This window comes from Propithecus coquereli, unplaced genomic scaffold, assembly GCF_000956105.1.
Source record: "Propithecus coquereli isolate 6110/MARCELLA unplaced genomic scaffold, Pcoq_1.0 Scaffold566, whole genome shotgun sequence".
NCBI classification, from domain to species: domain Eukaryota; kingdom Metazoa; phylum Chordata; class Mammalia; order Primates; family Indriidae; genus Propithecus; species Propithecus coquereli.
This window is the reverse complement of record NW_012151574.1, coordinates 178,492-201,495: the sequence shown is the minus strand read 5'-3', so window position 1 is coordinate 201,495 and position 23,004 is coordinate 178,492. Positions and strand designations below refer to the sequence as shown.

Genomic DNA, 23,004 nt, shown 5'->3' with positions numbered 1-23,004 from the left:
GGAAGGATAGGAAAGGGAAGGAGGAGGGCAGGAAGGAGGGAAGGAGGACGTGAGAAAATGGCCTCATTATTCCCATTTCCCTGGGCTAGGAGTGGCCAGGCAGTGCCCAAGGCACAGGGAACAGGCAACAGAAGGACAATGGGGTGGAGCTGACCAGCAGGAGGGTCCTGGGCCCTTTCTGCTGCCCCTCCAGCAAGGGAGGGACCATGGAAATCCCCGCCCTCTGGGCCAGAGGCCATCATGTTGCCCTATATCGGTCTCCAGGACTTCACTGCTCATCTCCTGTGCCACTGGGACTGACCTCCACGGTGAGACGGAGGCACCCAAAGGTCACTGCACTCAGCAGTCACATACCCTGTGGGACACACCTGACGCTGCTGTCCGTCCTACAAGAGAGCGAGCCCACACACCTTACCCAATGGAGGGCCTCCAACCAGTGCGTCAAGACCTCTGCAGAAACCCAGGGCCATAAAAACAGACCAAAGAGTCTGTGAATTCCCTGCCACATCACCCAGGCATCTTTGCTCACCAACCTGCCAGCCCCTCAGTGTGGGTTCCCCTCCCCCGCAATCAGCCAGTTACTCTTCAAACCCACCCCACTAACACAAAATAATCAAGCCCCCACCCCAATAACCCGAAATTAAATGTCACCCAAAAAGCCTTAACAGGGAGCTGTAGCTCAATGCTCTGATTTGCTTTTTATTTTTATTTATTTGTTTATTTATTTTTTGAGACAGGGTCTCACTCTGTCATCCAGGCTGGAGTGCGGTGGTACCATCATAGCTCACAGCAACCTCAAACTCCTTGGCTCAAGTGATCCTCCTGCCTTCCTGAGTAGCCGGGACTACAGGCACATGCCACCACGCCCAACTAATTTTTTTTCTGTTTTTTTGTAGAGATGAAGTCTCCACTATGTTGATCAGGCTGGTCTTGAACTTCTGGCCTCCAGTGATCCTCCTGCCTTGGCCTACAAGCGTGAGCCACTGCACCTGGCCTGTTTTGCTTTTTGAAGAAAGTTTCACAAGAACATTTCATTTATTAAAATAATTTCTGTAAAGTCTTTCAGAATAATAAAATTCATTTTCCCTGCTTGAGTAGCATTTCAAGTGGAAGTACTTTTATTTCAAGGCACCGTAATGAGCTAAGAAATACCTCTCCCTCCATGTGTGAAAATCCTAAAAAAAAAAAATAATAAATCCTGCGCGGTGATCTTGGCCATCAGGAGTATGGAAAACAAACTTTGGTGATATGCACGTGACTGTGTCTGATGGCACGCGTGTTACAGGGCCTGACATCACCACCATAATGGACAACTTTGGAACGGACCCTACTGTGCCCATGTCCCAAAAGGACAGAGAGGCGAACTGAACACTTGTAAGTAAGAAGAGCCAGTCGGGTGGAGGACCCTCGAAACCAAAAGTCCGTGTAAACGTGGCAGCGTTGGTGTCTCCCCTCCTGCTTCTCTTCCTCCTCACTGCTTCTCCTCCTCCTCACTCAAGTTGGTATTCTCCTGGTGTGTGGACGTCAGCTTGCTCTGCAAAAGGGCCGCCAGTTTTTTGGATGTCTTTTTGAGAAACGTGCTGCCCGGGTGGGCACTGTTCACGTGCAGGTACAGGTCCTCCTGGGTGGGGCCCGTGTAGCCGCAGTCCTCGCAGACGTACAGCTTGTCCCTGCGTTGCTTGTAGGCGTACTGCTGCTGCACCCCGTGAATTTTCTTCAGGTGGGACTCCAAGGAGCAGCGCTGGGTGAAGGCTTTGTTGCAGACATCACATTTGTAGGGACGAATGCCTGCAAGGACGAGGGGCAGACACATCATTGGTTGGTCACAGACAAGCCAGAGCCTCCCGACTACGAAGCCACTAAAAATCATCATGAGCAAGGATTCATGGCAACATGAGGAAAACGATTTGAGCAGGAGACAAAACTGTCTACAAAGGATCATAACATCCACACGGGCAAACCTAGCACAAATGGGTGCCAATGCAGCAAAAAATGCCACCTGCCTTTGGGAGGAAGATTTTTACTCTTCCAACTTGTATGCCTTAGTGTTTTTATTTTATAGCGGGCAAAATACATTTTGTTTTTATATTATTTGGTATAGGTTTTCCCAGAAACAGACCCTGAGACAAAGATTCCAGTATAAGTAGTTTATCTGAGAAGCAATCCCAGGAAGCACCTGTAGGGGAATGAAGAAGTGGGGTACAGGCCTGGCGCGGTGGCTCATGCCTGTAATCCTAGCACTCTGGGAGGCCAAGGCGGGCGGATCATTTGAGCTCAGGAGATCGAGACCAGCCTGAACAAGAGCGAGACCCCGTCTCTATTAAAAAATAGAAAGAAATTACTTGGACAACTAAAAACATATAGAAAAAATTAGCTGGGTGTGGTGGTGCATGCCTGTAGTCCCAGCTACTCAGGAAGCTGAGGCAGGAGGATTGCCTGAGCCAAGGAGTTTGAGGTTGCTGTGAGCTAGGCTGACGCCACGGCACTCACTCTAGCCTGGGCAACAGAGTGAGACTCTGTCTCAAAAAAAAAAAGAAGTGGGGCACGAAAGGAAAGGAACCAGTCACTGTGCGGGCCACCAGGGTCCCATTCTGCCAGGCAGCTCGGGAGACAGCACAGAACGCACCCTCGGAGTGATCCTGGCTGCCCCTGGGTGGAGCCGAGTCTCCCTCCCCGGCACGTCTGGCCTGCCTCGTGTAGACAGAGTGGGCTCCAGTGGGAAAGCCCTCAGGCCATCGGGGTGGGCAGCTGCAACTTGGACAGGTGTGCCCAGAAATGGCAGGGGCCGAGGACATCGGCAGGATACTAATGGCATCTGCTACAGTTATGAAACTCGTTTCCAAACTAGATCTTGTGCTGGCTTTAGAACTACTGGGACTTGCCTTCTAGCGAGAGTTGACATGTACAGTATAGACCAGGGAGCTCAGCCCTATCAAAGCACAGTCATTCCTACCTCAATTATTGGGCACTCACTCCGGCTGTCTGCAGTCAGAATGTCAGATAAAGAAATGTAAGCATAGACGGTGGGTGTGTGTGTGTGTGTGTGTGTAATAGACTATTTAGATGAGCTTGGACAGCACAGTGTTTTACATACTTGCTAGAACCTCTGAACAGCCTGGATAGTTTATTAAAATCTTAACTCATTTCTCCTAAGACCAATTCAGTGGGTCTGGGGGATCTGGGGTAGGGATCAGGAGTTTGTATTTTTAACAAATGTCCCTGAACATTCCAATGTTTAATTGGCTTTTGGGAACCACCAGTGGTAAGATTCTGCTTCTGGCCCTGCCTGAGGTCAGGTAAGTTAATGGCAGGGCAGAGACCTCAGACAGCACCCAACACCCAGTGTCCTCCACTGGCAAAGGCCACCCCTCGAGCTGGCAGCTGGACAGGAGCCTTGCAATCAAACAGAAGGTTGGAATGGGTCTGTATGGGCCCTCAGATCATCTCAGAGCCCAGGGACGGGAGGGCTGCCACCTGGGGGAAGCCCTGAAGCCCTATACAGATTCCTGGGCCTGCCTCAGAGACCCCAGGCACTAGGTCTAGGGCTGGAGTTAGGAAGCTGCCTTTTATTTTTACATTGAAAAAAGGTAACTAGTTGTTTATATCTAAAAGTATTATGCTCCCAGGTTTAAGGTAAAAAATAGCATTAAATTAAAAAATAAAAGCTCCCTCTTTCACCCCACGCATCTCTTCTTCCTTCAGTCCTAACTGTCAACAGTTTCTTGTGATTCCTCACATTTTCAACAAACTATATACACACACACACACATACACACATGCATATAAAGATTAATAAATATACTTAATTGCTCTGGGTGTGTCCTGAGCAGAATTTAAAAAAGCTTTCCAAGGAGACTATCGTGCAGCCAAGCATGAACTCGAGTGTTCTGAAGAAATACTCATTTACACAGGCACACACATGGATGGCCTACACATGGATGGCCTGTACATGGATGGCCTGCACACGGATGGCACACACATGGATGCCATGCACGCGAAGCTTTGGAGAGAAGGTCTGGAGTGTGGGGAAGGCCATTGTGTCCCTTTTTCTCTCTCTACTCACTACCTCCAAACACCTGCCAGTATTCGTGATAATTTTCATATTAACTGTTGGCTCTTTGGGCAGTGGGAGAACAGATCTCCCACCTTTTCTCTTAAAACTATTCCTGGGCTGAGATTAGGGTGACGTGAGGGAGGCCCCTGCCTCAGTCACGAAATTTAAGAGCACAACAAAAAACTCTGTGATCAAGGTAAAGAATATTTTAAGGCACTATTTTACAAAACGAAATATTGAATGAATGCGTGGACCATCCTGGCCCTACGAAAGACAGACCACCTCTTTGGGACTAGTTTTCCTGCTTTAGCTTTCATGTTTGCACTGTAATGCACACTTTGTGTTTTTGTGGGCCTTGGGCGGCAGACAGCTGGCTCCCGCCACCCCTGGCAGATCAAGCGACAAACCTGATTTCAAACCTACAACTCATCAAAACAGGAATTCACTTGGAGACCAGGTGCTCCTTCCAATAGTTAATGGAAATAACCTGCTGCTGTTTTGAAACATCCAAACTAAAAATACGGGGAAAGCAGCACACTTACATTAGGGTTTAATCTGGACACAACAAAATTCGGAGGCCTCCCACTCCCAAAGGTGATCTGGAAGGAGATGTGCCCCCTAGGAGAGGCCAGCCATGCCACAGCTAAGCCCAGTGTGCACAGGGCCATGCCTCCATCCTCTCTCCATTCAACATACCCTCTGAGCATTCTCTGTGGGGCGAGCACCCAGCAAGGCCTGGACAGCAAAGGGTAGAAGATTTTAAAGCCCCACACCGTAACGACAATGGAGAGTGGGGATGACAGCCATGAGGGGTTTTCTTTCAGGGAGGGGGTGACATTTGAGCCTGGCTTGGAGGACGAGTGACTTGCAGACGTGGAGATGGAAGGGAGATGGTAGGCCCTGAAAGCTCTAGCTATGGCATTTCTGACTTTTACAAAAATGTGCTGCTCTGCACCCCAGCACTCCTGCTCCTCCTCATCCCGGTGTAAGTACCACCATTTACCCCCCACTCACGGGTGCAGGCAGACACTGTCATGTGACAGCCCCTTGGGGACCCTTTCTAGGCTTGGGAACAAGCCCCTCCCTCCTGGAGAACCCCCATCCCCCGCACACTCAGGGAGATGAAGGTGGCCAGAGAGAAGCCCTGGGCAAGAGGATCTGATGCTAAACCCCACCCCTGAAAGAAACATCAGGCCTTACCCATCCTGATGCTCTCGAGCAAAGGCCAACCTTGCCTGCATCTAAAGCAAGATATGAGAACTGAAAGCACCATCTGTGCACCAGACATCATCAACCTACTGATATCTACACAAGTACCAGAGTCCAAGGCCATTGAAAAGCCAAGCTCTGCAGATCTGCCACTCATTAACTGAGTCCATGTGCAGGCTGCTTAATCCCCTCCACGGCTCAGTTTCCTCACCCATAAAATGGGGATCATATTTTCACCCCTCGTATAGCTGCTGTAAGAATTAGCCGAGATAGGCCATGTTCTCAATGGGATACAGCTTCAAGAGCTTACAATCCAGCTCAACCTAATGCAAATATGCCCCATGCATAAGCTGGCTGGTAGGCACATGAGTAGTTCATATTTGTTTTTAAACTACACTTATATGTACACTTTTTATATTTGTATGTGCTTTTTGGGAGTATTATTTCACAACAACAAAAAAGATAATTTTTTAAAATGTGGTCACTAGGTGGCTGGTAGAGGAAAGAGGAGACTTCTTACAGTCTACTCTTTTGGATGTTGTACCAGAGTCCTGTATTACCTAGTCCAAAAAATATTGTTTGCTGGGTTATCAAAAAGAGTTTCTTCTTTTCATCTTTTCTACTCCTAATAGCAAATCAAGCTTCATATCACAAATCTGCAAAAGAAAATTCTTCATCATTGGAACTTTCTGCTTGCTTTCCTTGCTATAGCTCAACTGCTCCTTTATCCAAATGTGAAGATTTTTATAGGCTTCCTGTGGGAGTGGACATTTACAGCAATCTCCTTGGAAGGCAATTTGGCAATGTCCATAAAAAATCGTAATGTGTCTACCGTTTGGCCCAGAAATTCCACTTCACGGAAATGATCCTACAGAAAGACTCACATAGGTAGGCAAAACACATACAAAATATATTATTGGTGGCATTGCCTGAAATTAAAAAAAAGAAATCTGGAAATGGGAACAGGTGTCATCAATTGGGGAACAGGAAAAGTACCGTGCCTCTACACTGGAAATTTTGTCACGATTTCGTATTAAGAAATGCTTTGACATTTATTAAAAAAAAAAAAAGAGAGATGTGTCTACTGTGCAGATACAAAACAAGCTCTGAAATATATACTACATGAAAAAAGCAATGTGCATCCAAAACTTCTATGGGGAAAAAAATGAATAGTGGTTTGCTTTCAGGAGTGGAAGTGGGACTTGGTATAAAAAATTAGGGAGTCCTAATTTTTTTTTCATTTTTTTTGCCCCTAACTAACAAATTACTTTTTTTTTTTTAGCTAAAACATAAATTTAGATAAAATGAAAATAAAAAATAAAACAGTTAGAAGAGACAGTTTGACAACTAGAGAAGGTAGTGGTGCAAGACAGCATTCAGGCCACTAGGGGTGGAGGTCACTTAATTCCTTCTCCAGCATCTGCCCCACTTCAAACTACTCCCAATCTGCATTTTTCCCAATCCCTCCCTTCAGGCTCCAAACAAAGACACCATTGTTTTCTCTTCTTCAATCAAGATGGGATTTGTTAGCCTTCTCCTCCCTCTCATTGTAGCCCCTGATGGAAGATAAGGCAAGAGGCATCCCATGGGCACCGCCAGCACTGCAGATCCACACTGCAGCTTGGCCCCTGCCCCCTCCCCTCCTCCCTGACCTGGAGAGTCTGATTCCTTAGCTTCTCTCTGTAGAATCCAGCAGCTTCCACAGGAATGGCATGTGCCTTGAATGAGTCAGAGCGTAAAGTCATAACCAACATGGGTTTATGACGTCCCCCGGCCAAACCTCCACCCAAGACTGACTGGGGAACCCCACTCCACTGTTTACAGTGGCTTACTTTCTTCTCTATAGCTTTTTATACTGTCTGAAGTCTTTTACAGAATAAGTTGTCAGCTTACAAATGAGCAAAATAAAAACACTTTCCATAAATGCTGTACTTGACCGAGCCTGGCACACAGGGCCACTCCCTAAGCATGACTCTGCACTGCCCGCACGTTCCCAGGTGCCGCCGGTCTGCAGACCACACTTTGGGCAGGGAGGTTGTGGACACTCAGTGCAGAGTCCAGCCCGTGCAAGTGTTGGTTATTATTCTTTACTCTAAAATACAGATCTCCCCCTCCCCCATCAAAAGCAAATCATTTACTTCAACGGATAGTCATTCTTAGGAGGCATCCCAGCTGGTTCAACCTAAAACACTTAAATAAACCCAAAAGAATATTCTATAAAAACAGGTCCATGATGTTTTTCCCGGGCTGTGAACTGAATATGCATTCATTTCTTGAAAGTTCACGCCTCCTCTATTTTGACTTGAGTTGGGTCAGCAGGCATCATTTCCCACGTTGGCCTCAGGGACCCTGTCAATGTCACTGTAATAGAGCAACTCCTTTGATTATGTGTAATGGATGCAGCTGGTTCCCACCCAGACCCCTGGCCTGGGGCCCTGCACATCCCCAGCTGTGGTGTGTGGTGGCAGCTAACAGGGCCTGGCTGTTTCTTCTCTAAGGAATGGGCACCGGGCGACTGACCTCCCAGATGCCCAGGGGGTTTGCCTGCCCTCAACCAATGTCTGGCTGAAATGGGTGTAGAAATGTAGCAGGTCAACTCTCCAGAGCCCCCTGGGGTGAGGCTGAGGCTGGACTCCAGCTGAGAGCACAGCCTCTGCCCTGTCCCACCACCCTCCTCCTCCACCCTCAAATCCAACCTAAGACAATCTGGAAGCCTCAGACAACCTAAAGCCACCTGTTTGCTCACATATTTTCACAAAATGTTATGGAGTTTTTTCTGCACCAGTTGGTTTCCCTCTTCAATCTTCAGTCAGAGGTCATTTGACTAACACCCCCCTTCCCATCTCTCTCTCTCTCCCTCTCTCCCCCTCTCTCCCTCTCCCTCTCTCTCTCTCTCTCTTCCTATCTCTCACACACACACCCCTCTGATTTACCTTTTCTTGGTGAAGTCGTATCCAAAAAAGAAGTTCTAATCTTTTCTTTCATCTGCTTGGATATTAATGCAAGACATTTTCAGGCTCTAGTTTCCCTGGATCTTTTTCAAGATGTTTCCTTATGTTTTGAGTCTTCCCTTAGATGCCCTGTTCCCTCAGTAGTTGCAGGGGATAAGAAGAGATTGGGCGGGGCCGGGGGGGGGCAGTGTTGCATATTAACCCTCATTCTCTACTCCACCGTTTCTGCCCACTTCATCTATATCATAGCTACAGTTCTCCAACGAAGTGCCCTGGGGTCCCAGATAAGTCTTTAAATTAGTCACAGCCTGGTCTAACAGGACTGTAAGCAAACGTACCCCTCACTCAACTGTCTGCTGTATTTATGCTCAATGTTTATGTCTTTGTTTTTGGACTGAATACAACATTACTTGTAACAGTCAATAGCAAAACGCCAACATTCATAGCTCAGTCAAAGGCCAAGACCAAATTCCCACTGAACTCTAGTGAGATCTTTTGGAGCCAGTGAGGTTGGTTCACAAGAACTAAAACGATGTCCGAGAACTCCACATTTTTGCTCGTTGTACTGACTGTCCCTTTCGGACACAGCTCAAGAGATGCAGATCTGGCCTGTTCCTCCAGCTCACAGCACCATGGCCTGCCCAGAGTTTGCTACCAGCTGATGTGTGAAGAAGCCTCTTTCTGGTCCGTTATTATTTGGAGGCATATCTCCATCAGAAAATAGATCAAGGCAGGGGAAATAAGTCCAAAACATTTCCATAATTTTAACTGTTAATCATTTTAAGACTCAAAATTATGATTAAAATTTTTGTTGTTTATTTTTGTTTTTTGAGACAGGGTCTCCCTCTGTTGCCCAGGCTAGAGTGCAGTGATGTCATCATAGCTAACTTCAACCTCAAACTCCTGGGCTCAAGCAATCTTCCTACCTCAACCTCCCAAGTAGTGGGGATTACAGGCATGTGACACCACATCTGGCCATTGTTTCTATTTTTCTGTAGCTATGAGGTCTCACTACATTGCACAGGCTGATCTTGAACTCCTGGCCTTAAGTGATCCTCCTGCCTTGGCCTTCCAAAGTGCTAGGATTACAGGTTTAAGCTACCACGCCCAGCTGAATTATGATTACATTTTTTACAATGGTTATCTGTAGATTGCAAATATTTTAGTGTTGTCCAATAGAAATTAAAATGCAAGCCACTTTATAATTTAAAATTTTCTTGTAGAAAGAAACAGGTGAAATGAATTTTAATAATATAGTTTGTTTAACTCAATATATCCAAAATATTACCGTCTCGGCATGAAATCCCTATTAAACATTGAGATGTTTATGTTCTTTCTTTGCTTTAAGTCTTGAAATCTAGTGTCCATTTTATACTTCCAACACACCTCAACTTGGACTAGCCACACCTCTGGGGCCCAGGAGCCACTTGTGGCCAGCACAGCTCTGTTTTCCATTCCTAGATGCTGCCCAAGTGCCAGCCTTTCCCCTAATGGCGTAACTGTGTAAAGGCCTTTGGGAAAGCATCAGGTGGAAGATGTTTTTATTCACCAACTTAAATGATTTTCAGCACCCCCATAAGAGTCGCTAGAAGAGCAGGAGATGGAGAGAACCTGGGCACCTCAGGCCAGGTCCGAGGGGGTGCAGGTTCTTGCTCACTCTGTGGGCAGAGGCTATCTTGGCACCACCGAACCCACATGCTCACAGGCTCCTCTGCAACCTACCGAACCCCAAGCTGGAGTGTGTGGTTCATGGTAGGTCTGAGTTTCCTTTATCTCACCTTCCTCCAGAAGCAAGCAGGCTTCTAGAACCTGCAACAGGGCAGGCTGGTGATGCCCCCTCGTCAGGGAGGATGCTGAGGAAGGCGCTGGGAGGCAAAGAGGGCAGAGAAGGGGATTCTAGAGAAGATAAAAGACCATGAACTCTGGGACCAGCCAGTTATAGTTCCCAACTTCACCACATAAGGGTTGTCTGAGCTCCCTGAGCCTGGTTTCCTCATTTGTGAAATGGGGACCGACTTCTTGGGGTAGTTTGAGATGACAGGAGACACACTGAGGGCCTGGCATGAAGGACAGTGACCATGCTCAGCTTGCTTCCATCTGAAGGAGCTGTGTTACCTTCTGAAAGGCCTCCCAGTCTCTGCCCAGCTACCTTCTTCACTTTCTCACTCTTCTGCCTCCCAGGGGCAGACACTGTCAACACCCCGACCCAGACCCCTCATCTCAGACAGTCCCTGCGTCTCTCTGCCTAAGGATGCTCCCCAGGAAATAGGACAGTGATGGGACAGGCAGCGGGTGGGGAGAACTGCCTGAGAGTTGAGGGTCCTAGGACCTTGGACCCCCCAGCAAGGAGGAATAGGGGTTGATAGAGCAACCTGGGGTGCATTCCATGTGCTTCTTTAGAGGGTCCCAAGCAGGATTGTGCCCAGGTTGCCCACAGTGATAACCCACTCATTATTAACATGCTCTGATTGGCTGTCTTCCCTCCCTTCCTCCCCTCCCCACCCCTCACTGTGCTTCCTGGGATCATTTCCCTTATAAACTCCTCACACCCAATCCTTCCATCAGGGCCTGCTACTAGGGCAATCCAAACTAAGACACTCCCCATCTGCAATGTCCTTCCTCCTCTGTCTGACTGTAGAAATCTTGCTCATCCTTCAAGGCCCAGCTGAAAGGCCACCTCCTCTGAGAAGCCTTCCTGGTATGCTGTCAGAAACAATGCACCTTCCAGTACTTTCCACTGGTATGTGCCACTTTTTCTTCTGTCTCGTACATCTGCTGTTTCGCTGTGTCACAGTCAAATGTCTGAGTTATTTCTCCCTACGTTGGCTGAGATCTCCATGAGCACAGAGCTGAGTCCTAGGGCCTATTATACCACCTCACATCCTCAGGAAACCTCTGCCAATTATTGCAACTTTTACTACTGCTACTAACTAATATTTAGTAAGCACTTACAATGTATGAAGCACTTTATATGTAATTTTTATCCCCAAACCTCACAACCATCCCTTTAGGTGATAGGAATTAAAATCGTCGTGCCCATTTTAGAGATGGAAAAACTAAGGTGAAAAGATAAGTAATTTAGACAACGTCTCACAGTCAGCTAACTCAGACCTGGAGTTCTTCACTACTATGTGACTGACTCAATTTGTAAACTCTTCTCTGAGGAGCTGTCAGTGCTGAGTATTTCCCTTGGTCCCCATTGATGGAGAATTAATCACAGATGAGGCAACTCCATCAGCTCAACGTTTACTTCAACTGAAGCAACCAACAGTCAGCCATGCTCCCTGAGCCCCCTTCACTTTGTCCTAGAGGCCACGGCTGGGGGGTGACCACAGAGTCTAGTAGGCCAGGAACAGAAGAAACAGGCCAGGCCCTCAAGAATATCCCCAGAGAGGAAGAGCCAAGAAACCCTCCAGGGCAACCACTGACAAGCAACTTAATGAGGGGTCCCCATGGGGTCCCCATATCCTCCTGTCCCAGGAGTCAGGTGTCCACAGGCCCAGCCCACCAGTGCCCTGCCACTCCCTAAGCATTCTCCCCACCCTGCCCTCATGGCCTCGCAGAGGTCAACCTTTTACTGATTCACTGGTGCCAGGGATTAAAAAAAGAAGCCTTATAGCCAGACCCAAAAGAGTACACACTATAGGATTCCATCTGCCTCATGTTCAAAAATAAGCAATAGTAATTTCATGGTGTGAGAAGCCACGATAGTGGTTCCCCTTGGAGGGCAGGAGGGAGAGACTGGGAAGGGCAGTGACTTCTGGCGGCTGGAAATAGTCTGTTTTTTGGTCTGGCTGCTAGTTGCATAGGTGTGTCCACTTTGTAGAACTTCCTAAATCCGTTGAGCTAAGCACTTAGGATGTGTGCACTTTTCTGGATCTATGTTACACTTAAAAGAAAAGTTCATTCTGGAAAAAGTTTTTTCAAAGGAAAAAAGAAACATTTTAGGATGCCAGCCCACTCTCCAAGGTGGAGGACACTCTTCCCAGGCCCGGGAGGCAGCACACAGCTGGTGCTCTGAGAGCAATCAGGTGTGATATGAACTATAAAGAGAATGGGATGCAGGGGACCTAAGAAGGGCCCTGTGGGGGCTGAGTAGCTGGGAGCCCCATCTGGAGGGAGGAGCAAGCACTTTCCCAGCCCCACCAAAGCGCCAGGGGGAACCCTAAACTCTGAGAGGGATCATGGAACTGCAGACAGCAAATCCTACGAGACTGTCAGGGGGAGGGTGGCAGCCTGGATGGGGCTGCGTGGGTGGGTGTGGGCTGGGGTGATCTGAGGTGCGTTGTGACAGGATGAGAGGCTGGGCTGGGATAGGATGGGATTTGAAACTGGGACCCAGACTGTGGCAGCTCTGCATGCAGCCCATCCAGATGAGAGATGCGGAGTCTGGATTTCATCCTGCCCAGAGATGGACATTTCTTAGCAGGGAAGTGGCATCCTTAGAATCTCCCCAAGGGGTCACTCTGGCAAAGGTGTGGACTACGGGGCTCAAGCAGGGAGGCCCAGAGGGGACCTGGGACTCTATGGAATGGGCCCACATGTCACACGTCGGGAGACACAGGAAGGTGCAAGAGGAGGGAGGTGTTGCCCGCCGGGCTCACGCTGGAGGCTGAGGTCAGCTGTAAGGGAGCTGGGCATTTCCTTCTTCTCATCCCTCGGGAGGAACAGGATTCTATTCTGAAATAGGCTGACTTCCCCAGAGAGAGGCACAAAATACTCACAGTGGGACCACAGTAACCACATTCCAGCAGCCAGGACCAAGGAGGCTGAACTATGACAGCCCCAGTATCTGTGTCATGCATAGAAATTCTCAGAACACTTCCAGCCAGTGATTTGTTTTGAGCCTCACTAGAACTCATATCATTATACCCATTTTACAGGGGCAAAAAACAGGCTATGAGAGGTGGCATGCCTGCCCAAGGTGACACAGCCAGCAGGTGACAAAGTCAGGAGGTGAACCCAGACTGGGGGCGAGGGGGCAAATGCCCCATCCTGTGATCTTTCCAGAAAGACATTCTCTATACTCCCCACTTGGTTCTTTGGTGGGAAAGGAACAGGAAGTCTTGGAGAGAATAACAAAAGCAAGTGCAAAGCACATGCCCCCTGCTCACCTGTGTGCGTGCGGACGTGTCTCTTCAGGTCGAAGGTGTCGTTGAAGCCCTTGCCGCAGAAGGTGCACAGGTGTCTCTTTACCTGGTTGTGGCACTTGAGGTGACGGTTGAGCATGCGCTGCAGGCGGAAGCCCTTGCCGCACAGGTCGCAGCGGTGGGTCACCGAGTCGCCGCATGTGCCTGTGGTGAACTGGGACAGAGAGAGGGCGTGAGGGTCCCTGTGCAGGTGGGCACGTCCCGGTAGGCTCACCAGGGAGACCCACCTCCCTGTGTCTCGAGGTTTGGCCTATCTATGGCTTCTGCCCCTAAAAATTCCGAGCAGGTTTTGGCTTTGGGAAAGGTGAAACAACAGCTGGCAGTTTCTCCCAGTATTCATTCTCCCCTTCTTCCCTAGAACAGAATTCTGATTTCTAGCTGGTCGCACTGTCTTACAACAGCCTTACAACAGGCATGGTTGTGTAACTACCTGGCCCATGGGACAGAAATCTCCTTGTGGAGGAAAGAATGGTGCCCTCTCCCTTCTTTACTCATTCCTGCTGGCTAGAGCAAACCCTCCAGGGCAACCAATGACAAGCAACTTAATGAATGGTCCCCATATCTTCCTGCCCCAGGAGTCAGATGTCCACAGGCCCAGCGCACCAGTGCCCTGCCACTCCCTAGCATTCTCCCCACCCTGACCTCATGGCTGGCATGGCCTCACAGAGGTCAACTTTTTACTGATTCACTGGTGCCAGGGATTAAAAAAAGAAGCCTTATAGCCAGACCCAAAAGAGTACACACTATAGGATTCCAGCTACTTCACACTCAAAAATAAGAAACAGTAATTGGACCAGGAGGTGGAAGCACGTGCTGAGGATGGAGAAGCAGAAAGGAAGGAGTCTGGGTCTTGATGACATCACGGAACCTGTTATAGATAGTCCCCAAAGAGCCACAATCCATTCCTTTCACCCTGTACCTGCAGGCTATTCCATCCACCCAGAGATGGAGACGATTCCCCTCCCCTTGAAACTGGGCATACTTATGACCACTTGGACCAATAGAGAGCAGCGATATGTCAGTTCCAGGTCTTAAGAGACCTTGCAGCTTCTACTTCCTCCCTCTTGGAACCCAGCCGCCCTGTAAGAAGTCTGAGGCCACCATGCTGTAAGGAAGGCCAAGCTAGCTGTGTAGAGAGCCGAGGCCACATGGAGGAGCACTGAGGGGCCAGATACGAATAAAGCCTCACTGGATCTTCTAGCCCAATCCAGGGCTGCTACCAACTGAGTGAGTGACCCCAGAGTAGGACTGCCTAGCTGAGCCGCGCCCCAGTTCCTGAACCACAAAATCACGAACCCATAAAATTATGATTTTGGAAAGCGACTTGATCAAGATCCCACAGCTTCATCATCAGTAAAACCATAACCAAACTCCAGTGTCCAGACTCCCTGCCCAGTGCTGTCTCTAAAGAAAACTGAATCTGTACCCCCATAATATGCTGAAATAAAAAAAAAAAAGAAAACTGAATTTATATCTGTGTGATGAAAAATACCAGATCTGATATATTCAAAGGTTACTAATTCAGATCCTTTAGAAGATAGATCCAATTGCTCTGCCAAAATTCTGTTCATCAAAAGGCCTAAAAAATTTACTTTCACCCAAACATTATGAACAAGAAGATTGATCCTTTCCTGGCTCCACCCTCTCCTAGCCTCAAATACCCTGTTCCTTTCATCGAACCTGGGCACTGCCCTCCCCTAAGGCCCAGCACCATTGCTCCCTCGCTGCTGCAGCCTTTTCCAAATACTGCAGCCCATGCCCAAAGGGCTCGCTGTCCCCCTTAGACCAGTGCCTTGCAGACGCCAGCGTGCCCATGCCTCCCCAGGGGGTCTTTTTAAAATGCAGGTTCTGATCCAGGTCTGATGGGGTGTACGGTGCTGCATTTCTAACCAGTACCCAGGAGATGCCCCTGCGGCTAGTCCACGCACCACAATTGAGAAGTGGGGCTAGAACGCTAGCCCTCATGGAGTTCATACTTCATTCCATTTCCTTCTAGGGGTTTGTTACACACACAGTTCAACCCAAGGCCTTCAGGACAACCAGCAAGTGCTCATTCACGTCCCCGCCTCCCTACCCCATGCCCCATACCTAGCCGAGGGCCAGCGCCCAGTGAGCGTGTGTTGATGGGCAGCAGGGAGCAGGTGGCAGGATGCAAAGAGACTCAAGGGAGGCACAAGACCCCAGAACAGGGTTTCCCAGGCAGCCTCCTCCACCAGCAGTTCATGCTCATTTGCTTGGAGCTTAATTTGCCTCAGTGAACACTGACAAGTGCCTGATCTGCATGCAGCAGCCCTGTGCACAGAGCTGGAGGCAGCACAGTCACTGAGGCCATTGATATCTAAGAGGCCCAGGTGTAATGGATACCTGGGAGGGCACCTACCCTGGACGTGGAAGATGCTTCCCCAGGAAGTGAGCTCCTCAGCCAGATAAAGATGAGGAGGAAGAGAGGGGCTGTGGCAAAGAATCCCTCCAGGAGAGGATGGTGGGAAATGGGAACTGTGTGCGGTTCAGCAGCTGATGACAAGAGCAGTGGTGGCTGAGAAGGGCAGGGTCCCCTAATGGAGCTGGAATATAGTTAGAGGGCAGGAGGGAGCCACGGAAGGCAAGAGAAGACAGCCACAGGGGTTGAGTTTGATGACCCAATGGGAGGCTGTCCTGGATCCCCAACTGCCTCACTTCCCAGAACAGTTACTGTTCCCACCTCCCACCAAAGGGGGAGGGCCTGGCCCTTAGCCTGAGGGAGACCCCACTGTGCACAAGCCTTTCCTAGCTCCTTGCCCAGCAGTCCCCATCCTAGTCACTGCAGCCCTGGAAAGGGTGTGAAAAGACTAACTATGGCCCTCTAAGTACTTTGAACTTCTCAAGGCCAAGTCTACAGAGATAAAGGACATCTAAGAGGTAGTGAGAGGCTAATGAAGTAGAACGTAGATAACCAACCTTGGTAATTCCAAGTAATTAAAAATTAATTCCAGGTAAAAGCTAGAACTTTCTTTTGGAAGTCTTCTTGAATGTGCCCAAGGACTCACCAGCCATAGTTAAAACCTGAACTCTTGTTTACTTTAAACGTTTTGGTAAATTCCTATTTTTAAAAGTCTCTGCATGTAATATGGATACCTTCCATTATAGTCCAGAGTGAAAATCTCAAATCACTGGCATTATTTTGTTTGACAAGAATAAAATCTTGAAGAGTCTAGGGAAGGGAAATGAGTTGACAATTTAAGGGAGTGCAGGGCCAGAAGATCATCTGACCAAGACACAGAAAGCTTTTTAGAACAGGGGAGAAAATGGGAATGGGGAATGGGGTTGGAGACTGAGGTGCCTCATCACCAGGGGAACTTTCCTCTGTTTTTTTTTTTTTTTTAAGAGTAAAAACAGAAATTCTCCAGTGTCCCTGAGCAGAGGCAATTTTTTCATTTCTCCACTTTCACCTATAACCCCATATCGCAGCATAGAAAATTGAGTCACCAAGAAGTGGCTCATTTAGGGAATTCACTCCAAGGTGCACCCTCCATTTCCTGAAGCCCGCCTTGCCACACTTGTGACCAATCCAGCCACCAGACATTAACAAATTATATTCAAAGTCTGAAGACAGCCTTGTTGAAGAAAGATGGGTGTTAAGGTTAATTAAATGACTGATGAAGCCAGACTATTTCACTTTCCAGAAAGGAAGGGATATTTGTAAGATAAATTGCTAAATATGAAATGTATCTCAAAAGTGTATTTCACATGTCTTGTGCCTTGAAATTTGGTCTGTAATAGCAAAAAGCTGGAAACTACCTATATGTCCATCAACAGGGACTTATTCAACTTCCAGCCATGTGAGTGAAACCTCGTGGATGTCCAGTCCAGTCAAGCCCCAGAAGACCCCAGCTCTAGCTGTCATCAAGAGGGACCCCAGGCAAGAACTGCCCAGCAGAGCCCTGTCATTCCACGGAAGTGGGAGGTATAATAATAAACTATTTCGGCTACTAAATTTGGGGTTATTTGTAAAGCAGGAATAAATTAACTGGAACGGTAATAAACACATGAATCTCTCCAGAACACCAGATCTGTGACATGTCTAAGTGTTCTCTCCCAGGATTGGCTGCATGATACAGAAGATACATCTGATTCCTGGAATGATGTCCCATGGGCCAGAGGACTGGTTCTCCCTCCCTGGATCATGGGTCTGCTCACTGGACAAAACTTTATTATGTTTACACAGGCGTGTACCTAACACTTCACCTCCTAAAAGTTCAAAAAAGAAGTAACCAATTTTACCTGGTTCCTCCACTCTACAAATAGTAGACCAAACTTAGTTACAACTAAGTCATGTGAGTTACAAAACGATAGTGCAATAGAGAGACAAGAAATGCTGAGAACTGGCTAGTTGTGCGATGTGGGATGTCATGTAACACCCCTAGGTCACGATTTCCCCACATGTAAACAATAAAATGGTATCAGATGATCTCCTCAGCAGTACAAGAAGCTAAGAGCAGGGTCTGTTTTCCAACTTCCTAAGTTCCATTCCAGTACCACCACTTACAGACTGTGGGATGTAGGCAAGTTACTTAACTTCTCTGAGCCTTAATTTCATCTGCTGTAAATCATGGATAATATCGATATTTGCCTCTTGGAAATAAATTAAGGAATTAAATAAGAAAACCTACTTAAAAAGGACCTGGTGCTCGATAAGTCCTGTTATAGTTAGACCAGCTCCAAAATTCTGTGATCCTAAATAAAAGGTAATTCATCAAAATCCCTTTTTTCTCAATTTGCTTCTGAATTTTTCTCTCTAATGGCAGAAAAAGGGAACTAAGATTCAGAGTGAGCCACAAGGCTCCCATTCTTCATCTGCAACTCTGTGATCCCAAAAGCTCTGAAAACCAACATTCTCATACTTACCGTGACAGGAGGGGAGATACCATGATCATGAAAACCAACATTCTCGCCTATCTCCCTTGGCAGGGAAATCTGATCTGAGCTGATGTAAAAATATGCACAGACTTTATTCTATCAATATTCATGTGTTTTGATACAGAAATTATTAACATATTTAGTTATAAGGTACTGCTCCAGAGCCACCAGGGTGGTTTTACACCACGCTACCTTCTGAAAAAGCTTAATAGTCTCACCCTTAATCCAAAATTAACACCTTGCAAAAGGCTTATTAACGAAGTGGGGAAACTACCCTAGATGGTGGGAAATAACATCGGTCTGGAAACTAATTTGGGGCAAGAAAGGTAAAGAGAGAATGAGCAACTCTCCAACCCCACAGCTTGGTGCTTTTCTGCTCACTGTCCTGTTTTCTGCGGGGTCTCGGCTTTCATTTTAAAAAACATGCAAAATTCTCATGAGATTCTTCCTCTAAAAAACAGACCTCTGCAGCAAAAACAAACCAATCATTGTATCGGGGCTGCTGAAAACGTCAGGAGCATCCAGGGAGGCAAGGACTTCAGCTGACTAACTTCAAAGCTGGCTGAGATCACTAATCTATCAAACTTCTAAAGAAAAAAACAACAAAAAAGAACAACTCTTTATTTTCTGTTGATGCTTCCACGAGACAAGTTCATGAAACTAACGGTCCCATTTCCTGTGGGAGGATACTCTGAGTCCTTCTGGTGGCCATTTGGACAAGATCGCCACTGACATGTTTGCTGTGTTTGAATGCTCAAAACATGCTAAGCATATTTCCTCAATCCCTTTGGGATTCAGACTCCCCTCCTGGTCCCATGTACCATTTCCTCAGGCTTTACAACTCCCCGGCATGGCAGGATGGAGAACCTCCTTGAATGCAGAGATGACAATGGAAATTTATGCTTATAACCCAGAAGAAGAAACTGAGGCTCAGAGATCTAACCTACCCACGGCCACATGACTTACAGTTGCCCACACTGAGATTTTTAATGTCTCAGTCTACTGTCTGCAAAACTTGTATCTACACTTCCCTTAGGATAGGTCCACAGGAAGTCTGGACATGATGAGAGGGAGGGGGAAGGGGTTAGAACCCCTTGTTCATCTCCTATGGTGAGGGATAGCTTCAGATTCCATAATATCAGACTGTCAACACCAACGGCCAAGATGCCAAAGCCACTTGTTGAGTGTGGCTACCATACTGGAGGGTATAGTTGTCCCACAGCGCAATATAACAATGCTGAAAAATTAAGGATCCTTGGGTTGAGCTTTGCCACAAACAACTGTGAGGAACTCAACAAAAACTCTCTGGGATTTCCCTTTCCCACCCTGAAAGTAAGGAGATTGGGCCACAGAAGCTTTAAAGGTTCCTGTAGTAGATTCTATATGGACACTCACTATCTATTCCACCTCCTTTTGGTGGGCCTTCTTGTACTGCAGAAGCTAAAGAGTTAGAAACTACATTTCCCAGACTCCTTTGCAGCTAAGGTTTGAGCACTATAGGGAGATTTGAATTCCACCCTGAGTTAGTTGCACAGCGGCACACAGGAGGCAGTTCTCTTACACTCTGCAATAGCAGAAGCATCATCATGCAGGAGCAGACAGCCACAGTTTCCTAGGTGGCCCAGTTCTGCAGTGTGGCTCTGAGAGTCATTTCTAAGAGCTCAACTTGGCCTTTCTTTAGTCCATTCGGTACCTTTCTCTACTTAAACTAGCTACAGTGGATTCTGCTGTCTGCAGTTAAACCCATATAGTCCTTCCGAAAAATAAAAATTCACTTTGCCTACATTCAAGTTTAAAACTTGTACAATTAACACGTATTGTTCTCTTATTTCTCTTTTTCCCCTTTTTAATTAATTTAACCTTTACCAAGCATCCATTCCAAGCATTTTTCCAGATTTCCCTTTTCCTCTTGCTTCCTACATTCTCCTCCAAATGCTGTCGCTCATGTCTAGGGACTGTTGATTTCTTCCCCTCCTTATATTCTTGTTCTATGTTGACTTATGTCCTGTGAGTTAGGTGTTACTGCACTGGGGTGCTGGGGAATACAAGCCCAATAGGAAGCATTATCTGGCTCTGGTGGATCTAGAGTTGAAAAGAGAAGTCTGGTTGGCCAAATGTGCAGGCAGGAAGATGGTCAGCAAGTTACAAGGGGTTAGGGGGAGGGGCATTCAGTTCTGTCTTCAGAGATAGAAGATAAGAGGGAAGGAGTTTGGGTGGAGCTTATGTTCCCCTTCCAAATATGAAACAGACAGGTCTTTAAAAACCACTTAAATCCATGATTCCCAGCAATACTTAGAAATAACTAATTGGCCATCGCTGGAGAATTCAGGTCAACCAACTATCTTCATTTATAAATAAAGGTAAATAAAGGGAATCAAACACTATTCTCCCTTTCCTAAACGAATCGTCCCACTGGGAAACCACACAGTAGATGAGGGGAAATATCTCTCTACGGAAATACATCAGCTAATATGAAATATCACTGTTTTTAAAATTTTTTTTTTTGTAGAAATGAGGTCTCCCTAAATTGCCCAGGCTAGTCTCAAACTCTTGCCCTCAAGCAATCCTCCCACCTCCGCCTCCCAAAGTGTTGGGATTACAGCCTGGGCCACCATACTCAGCTTATTGCTGTTGTAGAACACCAATAACCCAAAATATTTAGGCCCTGAGCATCAATAGCTGCTAACATCACAAAAAGAGAGATTACCAGGCCAGCGTCGTGGCTCCCGCCTGTAATCCTAGCACTTTGGGAGGCCAAGGCGGGAGAACAGCTTGAGTTCAGGAGTTTGAGACCAGCTTGAGCAAAAGTGAGACCCCTGCCTCTACAAAAAATAGAGAAATTAGCCAGGCTTGGTGGCATATGGCTGTAGTTTCAGCTACTTGGGAGGCTAAGGCAGGAGGATCACTTGAGCCCAGGAGTTTCTAGGTTGCAGTGAGCTATAAGATGCCACTGCACTCTGTCCCAGACAACAGAGCAAGACTCTGTCTCCAAATGAAAAAAAAAAGAGAGAGAGAAAGAGATAACCAAATATTAAGTGTCTCTTGATAGAACAGACACCTCCATTGTGACATATTCTAACCAAAATAAAATAAATCTGATCAAGCATATAGAGCTGTGTTGTCCAATAGAACTTTCTGCGGTAATAGAAAAAATAAAATTCCATTCTGTACTGTTTAATACAGTAGCCACTAGTTGCACATGGCTACTGAGCACTTGAAATGTGGCTAGTGCAACTGAGGAACTTAATTTTTAGTCTTACTTAATTTGAAAAGCAGCTCAGCTATAGATCCAACTACCCATTCAGAGAAAACCTAGGGGACTGAGGAATGTCAAACACTGTGGTGATGCATTCAGTAAAATCCAGACTGTTGGGAATTCTACAAAACAAATTCTCCAGAGACATACTGCTCTGCCTTTGATTTCCTAAGTTTCTCTATCCCGCAGCTAGAGACCTGCAAATGGGTCACAGCACAAAAGGACTCAAAGGGACCTGACACCCTTTCCTGAAGGTACATCATCTCCCCACCCCAAGCTGTGTGGTAAATTACAGAATCCTCAGTAGTAAAGAAACACTTTCACAGCCCACCCTGAGGCACAGTCAAAAGACAGTTAGGCTGGGAAGGGCCACTGCTTCCTAACCTGCTTCCTAACCTGCACCTGGGATTCCTTTCCAGTTCCACTTAACACAATCAGGTTGTCGAATCCCATATCCCTGCTGCAGGCAAGAAAACGTTAGATGTTAAAACTTGCTATATGTTGCTGTTGGCTAACCTCCCATTAGGCCCTGTTTCCTGCCCTTCAGCCACCAGACCTGAGTCCTTTCCAGCTCCAGCTGTGGAGCTCAACCCATGCCTCCCTCAGGCCTGCCCCTTTTCCTTCTCCACTACCTTCAAACCCACATCAAGAAACCTTCCCCATTCAGAATTGATCACACTTTTCCTTGTGCTTCTGGCTTACCATTCACTTTCCTGCAACAGTTAATAATATTGTGTCTCCCCCCAACCCAAATAATATCTACAATCAGCGGGCACATACCACGTTCCACTCTTAACTCATTCGTCCTCACAGCTCTAGGAGGTCGGTACCATTATTGCCCCCATTTTACAGATAAGGAAAGTGAGGCCCAGAGGGATGAACAACTTGCTCGAGGTCACACAACTAAGAAGAGAAAAAGCCAGAGCTTAGATGCTTAACTGCTATTGCCAGACAATTCTGCAAGGAACACCAGAGTGGGAGCATTTTTAGCTCCCAGCTGCCTTGTATATGGCAGGCACTCCATAATGCTGATGCGATGAGTGCTGCCTGTCTGTGCCCGGCATTTGCTCAAACCTGCTCTTCCTGGGAGCCCACTGCCCAGCGTCTTCAACTTACTAAAACTAAGTCATTAAAACAATGCACTATGTATGGGCCTCATTCTTGAGTTGCTTTCCTCCTCTTCCGTTAAAACACTAATTCTTAGAGAAACTCTGTGGGTTCAACATTCCTTGCAAAGAACTTGGGAGTTAACACAACGTGCTAAGTCACAGGCAATTTGGTCAGTCATTTGAAAACTGCCAATACTGAGGCTGATAATTCTGGAGGTTTGAAGCACGTTAACACCAAGATGTCTTTCTTTGGGTAGAGGCAGAGAGAAGGAATCTGAACATCTTCAGTAAATAAAAACTCCCCTGCTAACTATGGAGAGAGGGCTCCTTGTTAACGGTTTGGGAGCAAACTGTGCCACGCCCCCCCGACCCCCGACCC

The 23,004-nt window shown here is 47.1% G+C and overlaps 1 protein-coding gene across 2 annotated transcripts in view; it reads right to left on the bottom strand.

Annotated features, from left to right (window-relative positions):
- Positions 1–997: 997 nt before the first annotated feature.
- Positions 998–23,004, bottom strand: part of OVOL2 (ovo-like zinc finger 2) — a 26,209-nt gene continuing 4,202 nt past the window's right edge. Inside the window, exons 3-4 of one of the 2 annotated variants that reach the window (XM_012657940.1) lie at positions 13,329–13,518; positions 998–1,788 (exon numbers count right to left, since the gene is read on the bottom strand). In XM_012657940.1, the coding sequence (XP_012513394.1) occupies positions 1,472–1,788; positions 13,329–13,443 (432 nt within the window). In that variant the 5' untranslated portion in view covers positions 13,444–13,518 and the 3' untranslated portion in view covers positions 998–1,471. The remainder of the gene's footprint in view (positions 1,789–13,328; positions 13,519–23,004) is intronic. The other variant, XM_012657939.1, reaches the window with a different exon arrangement.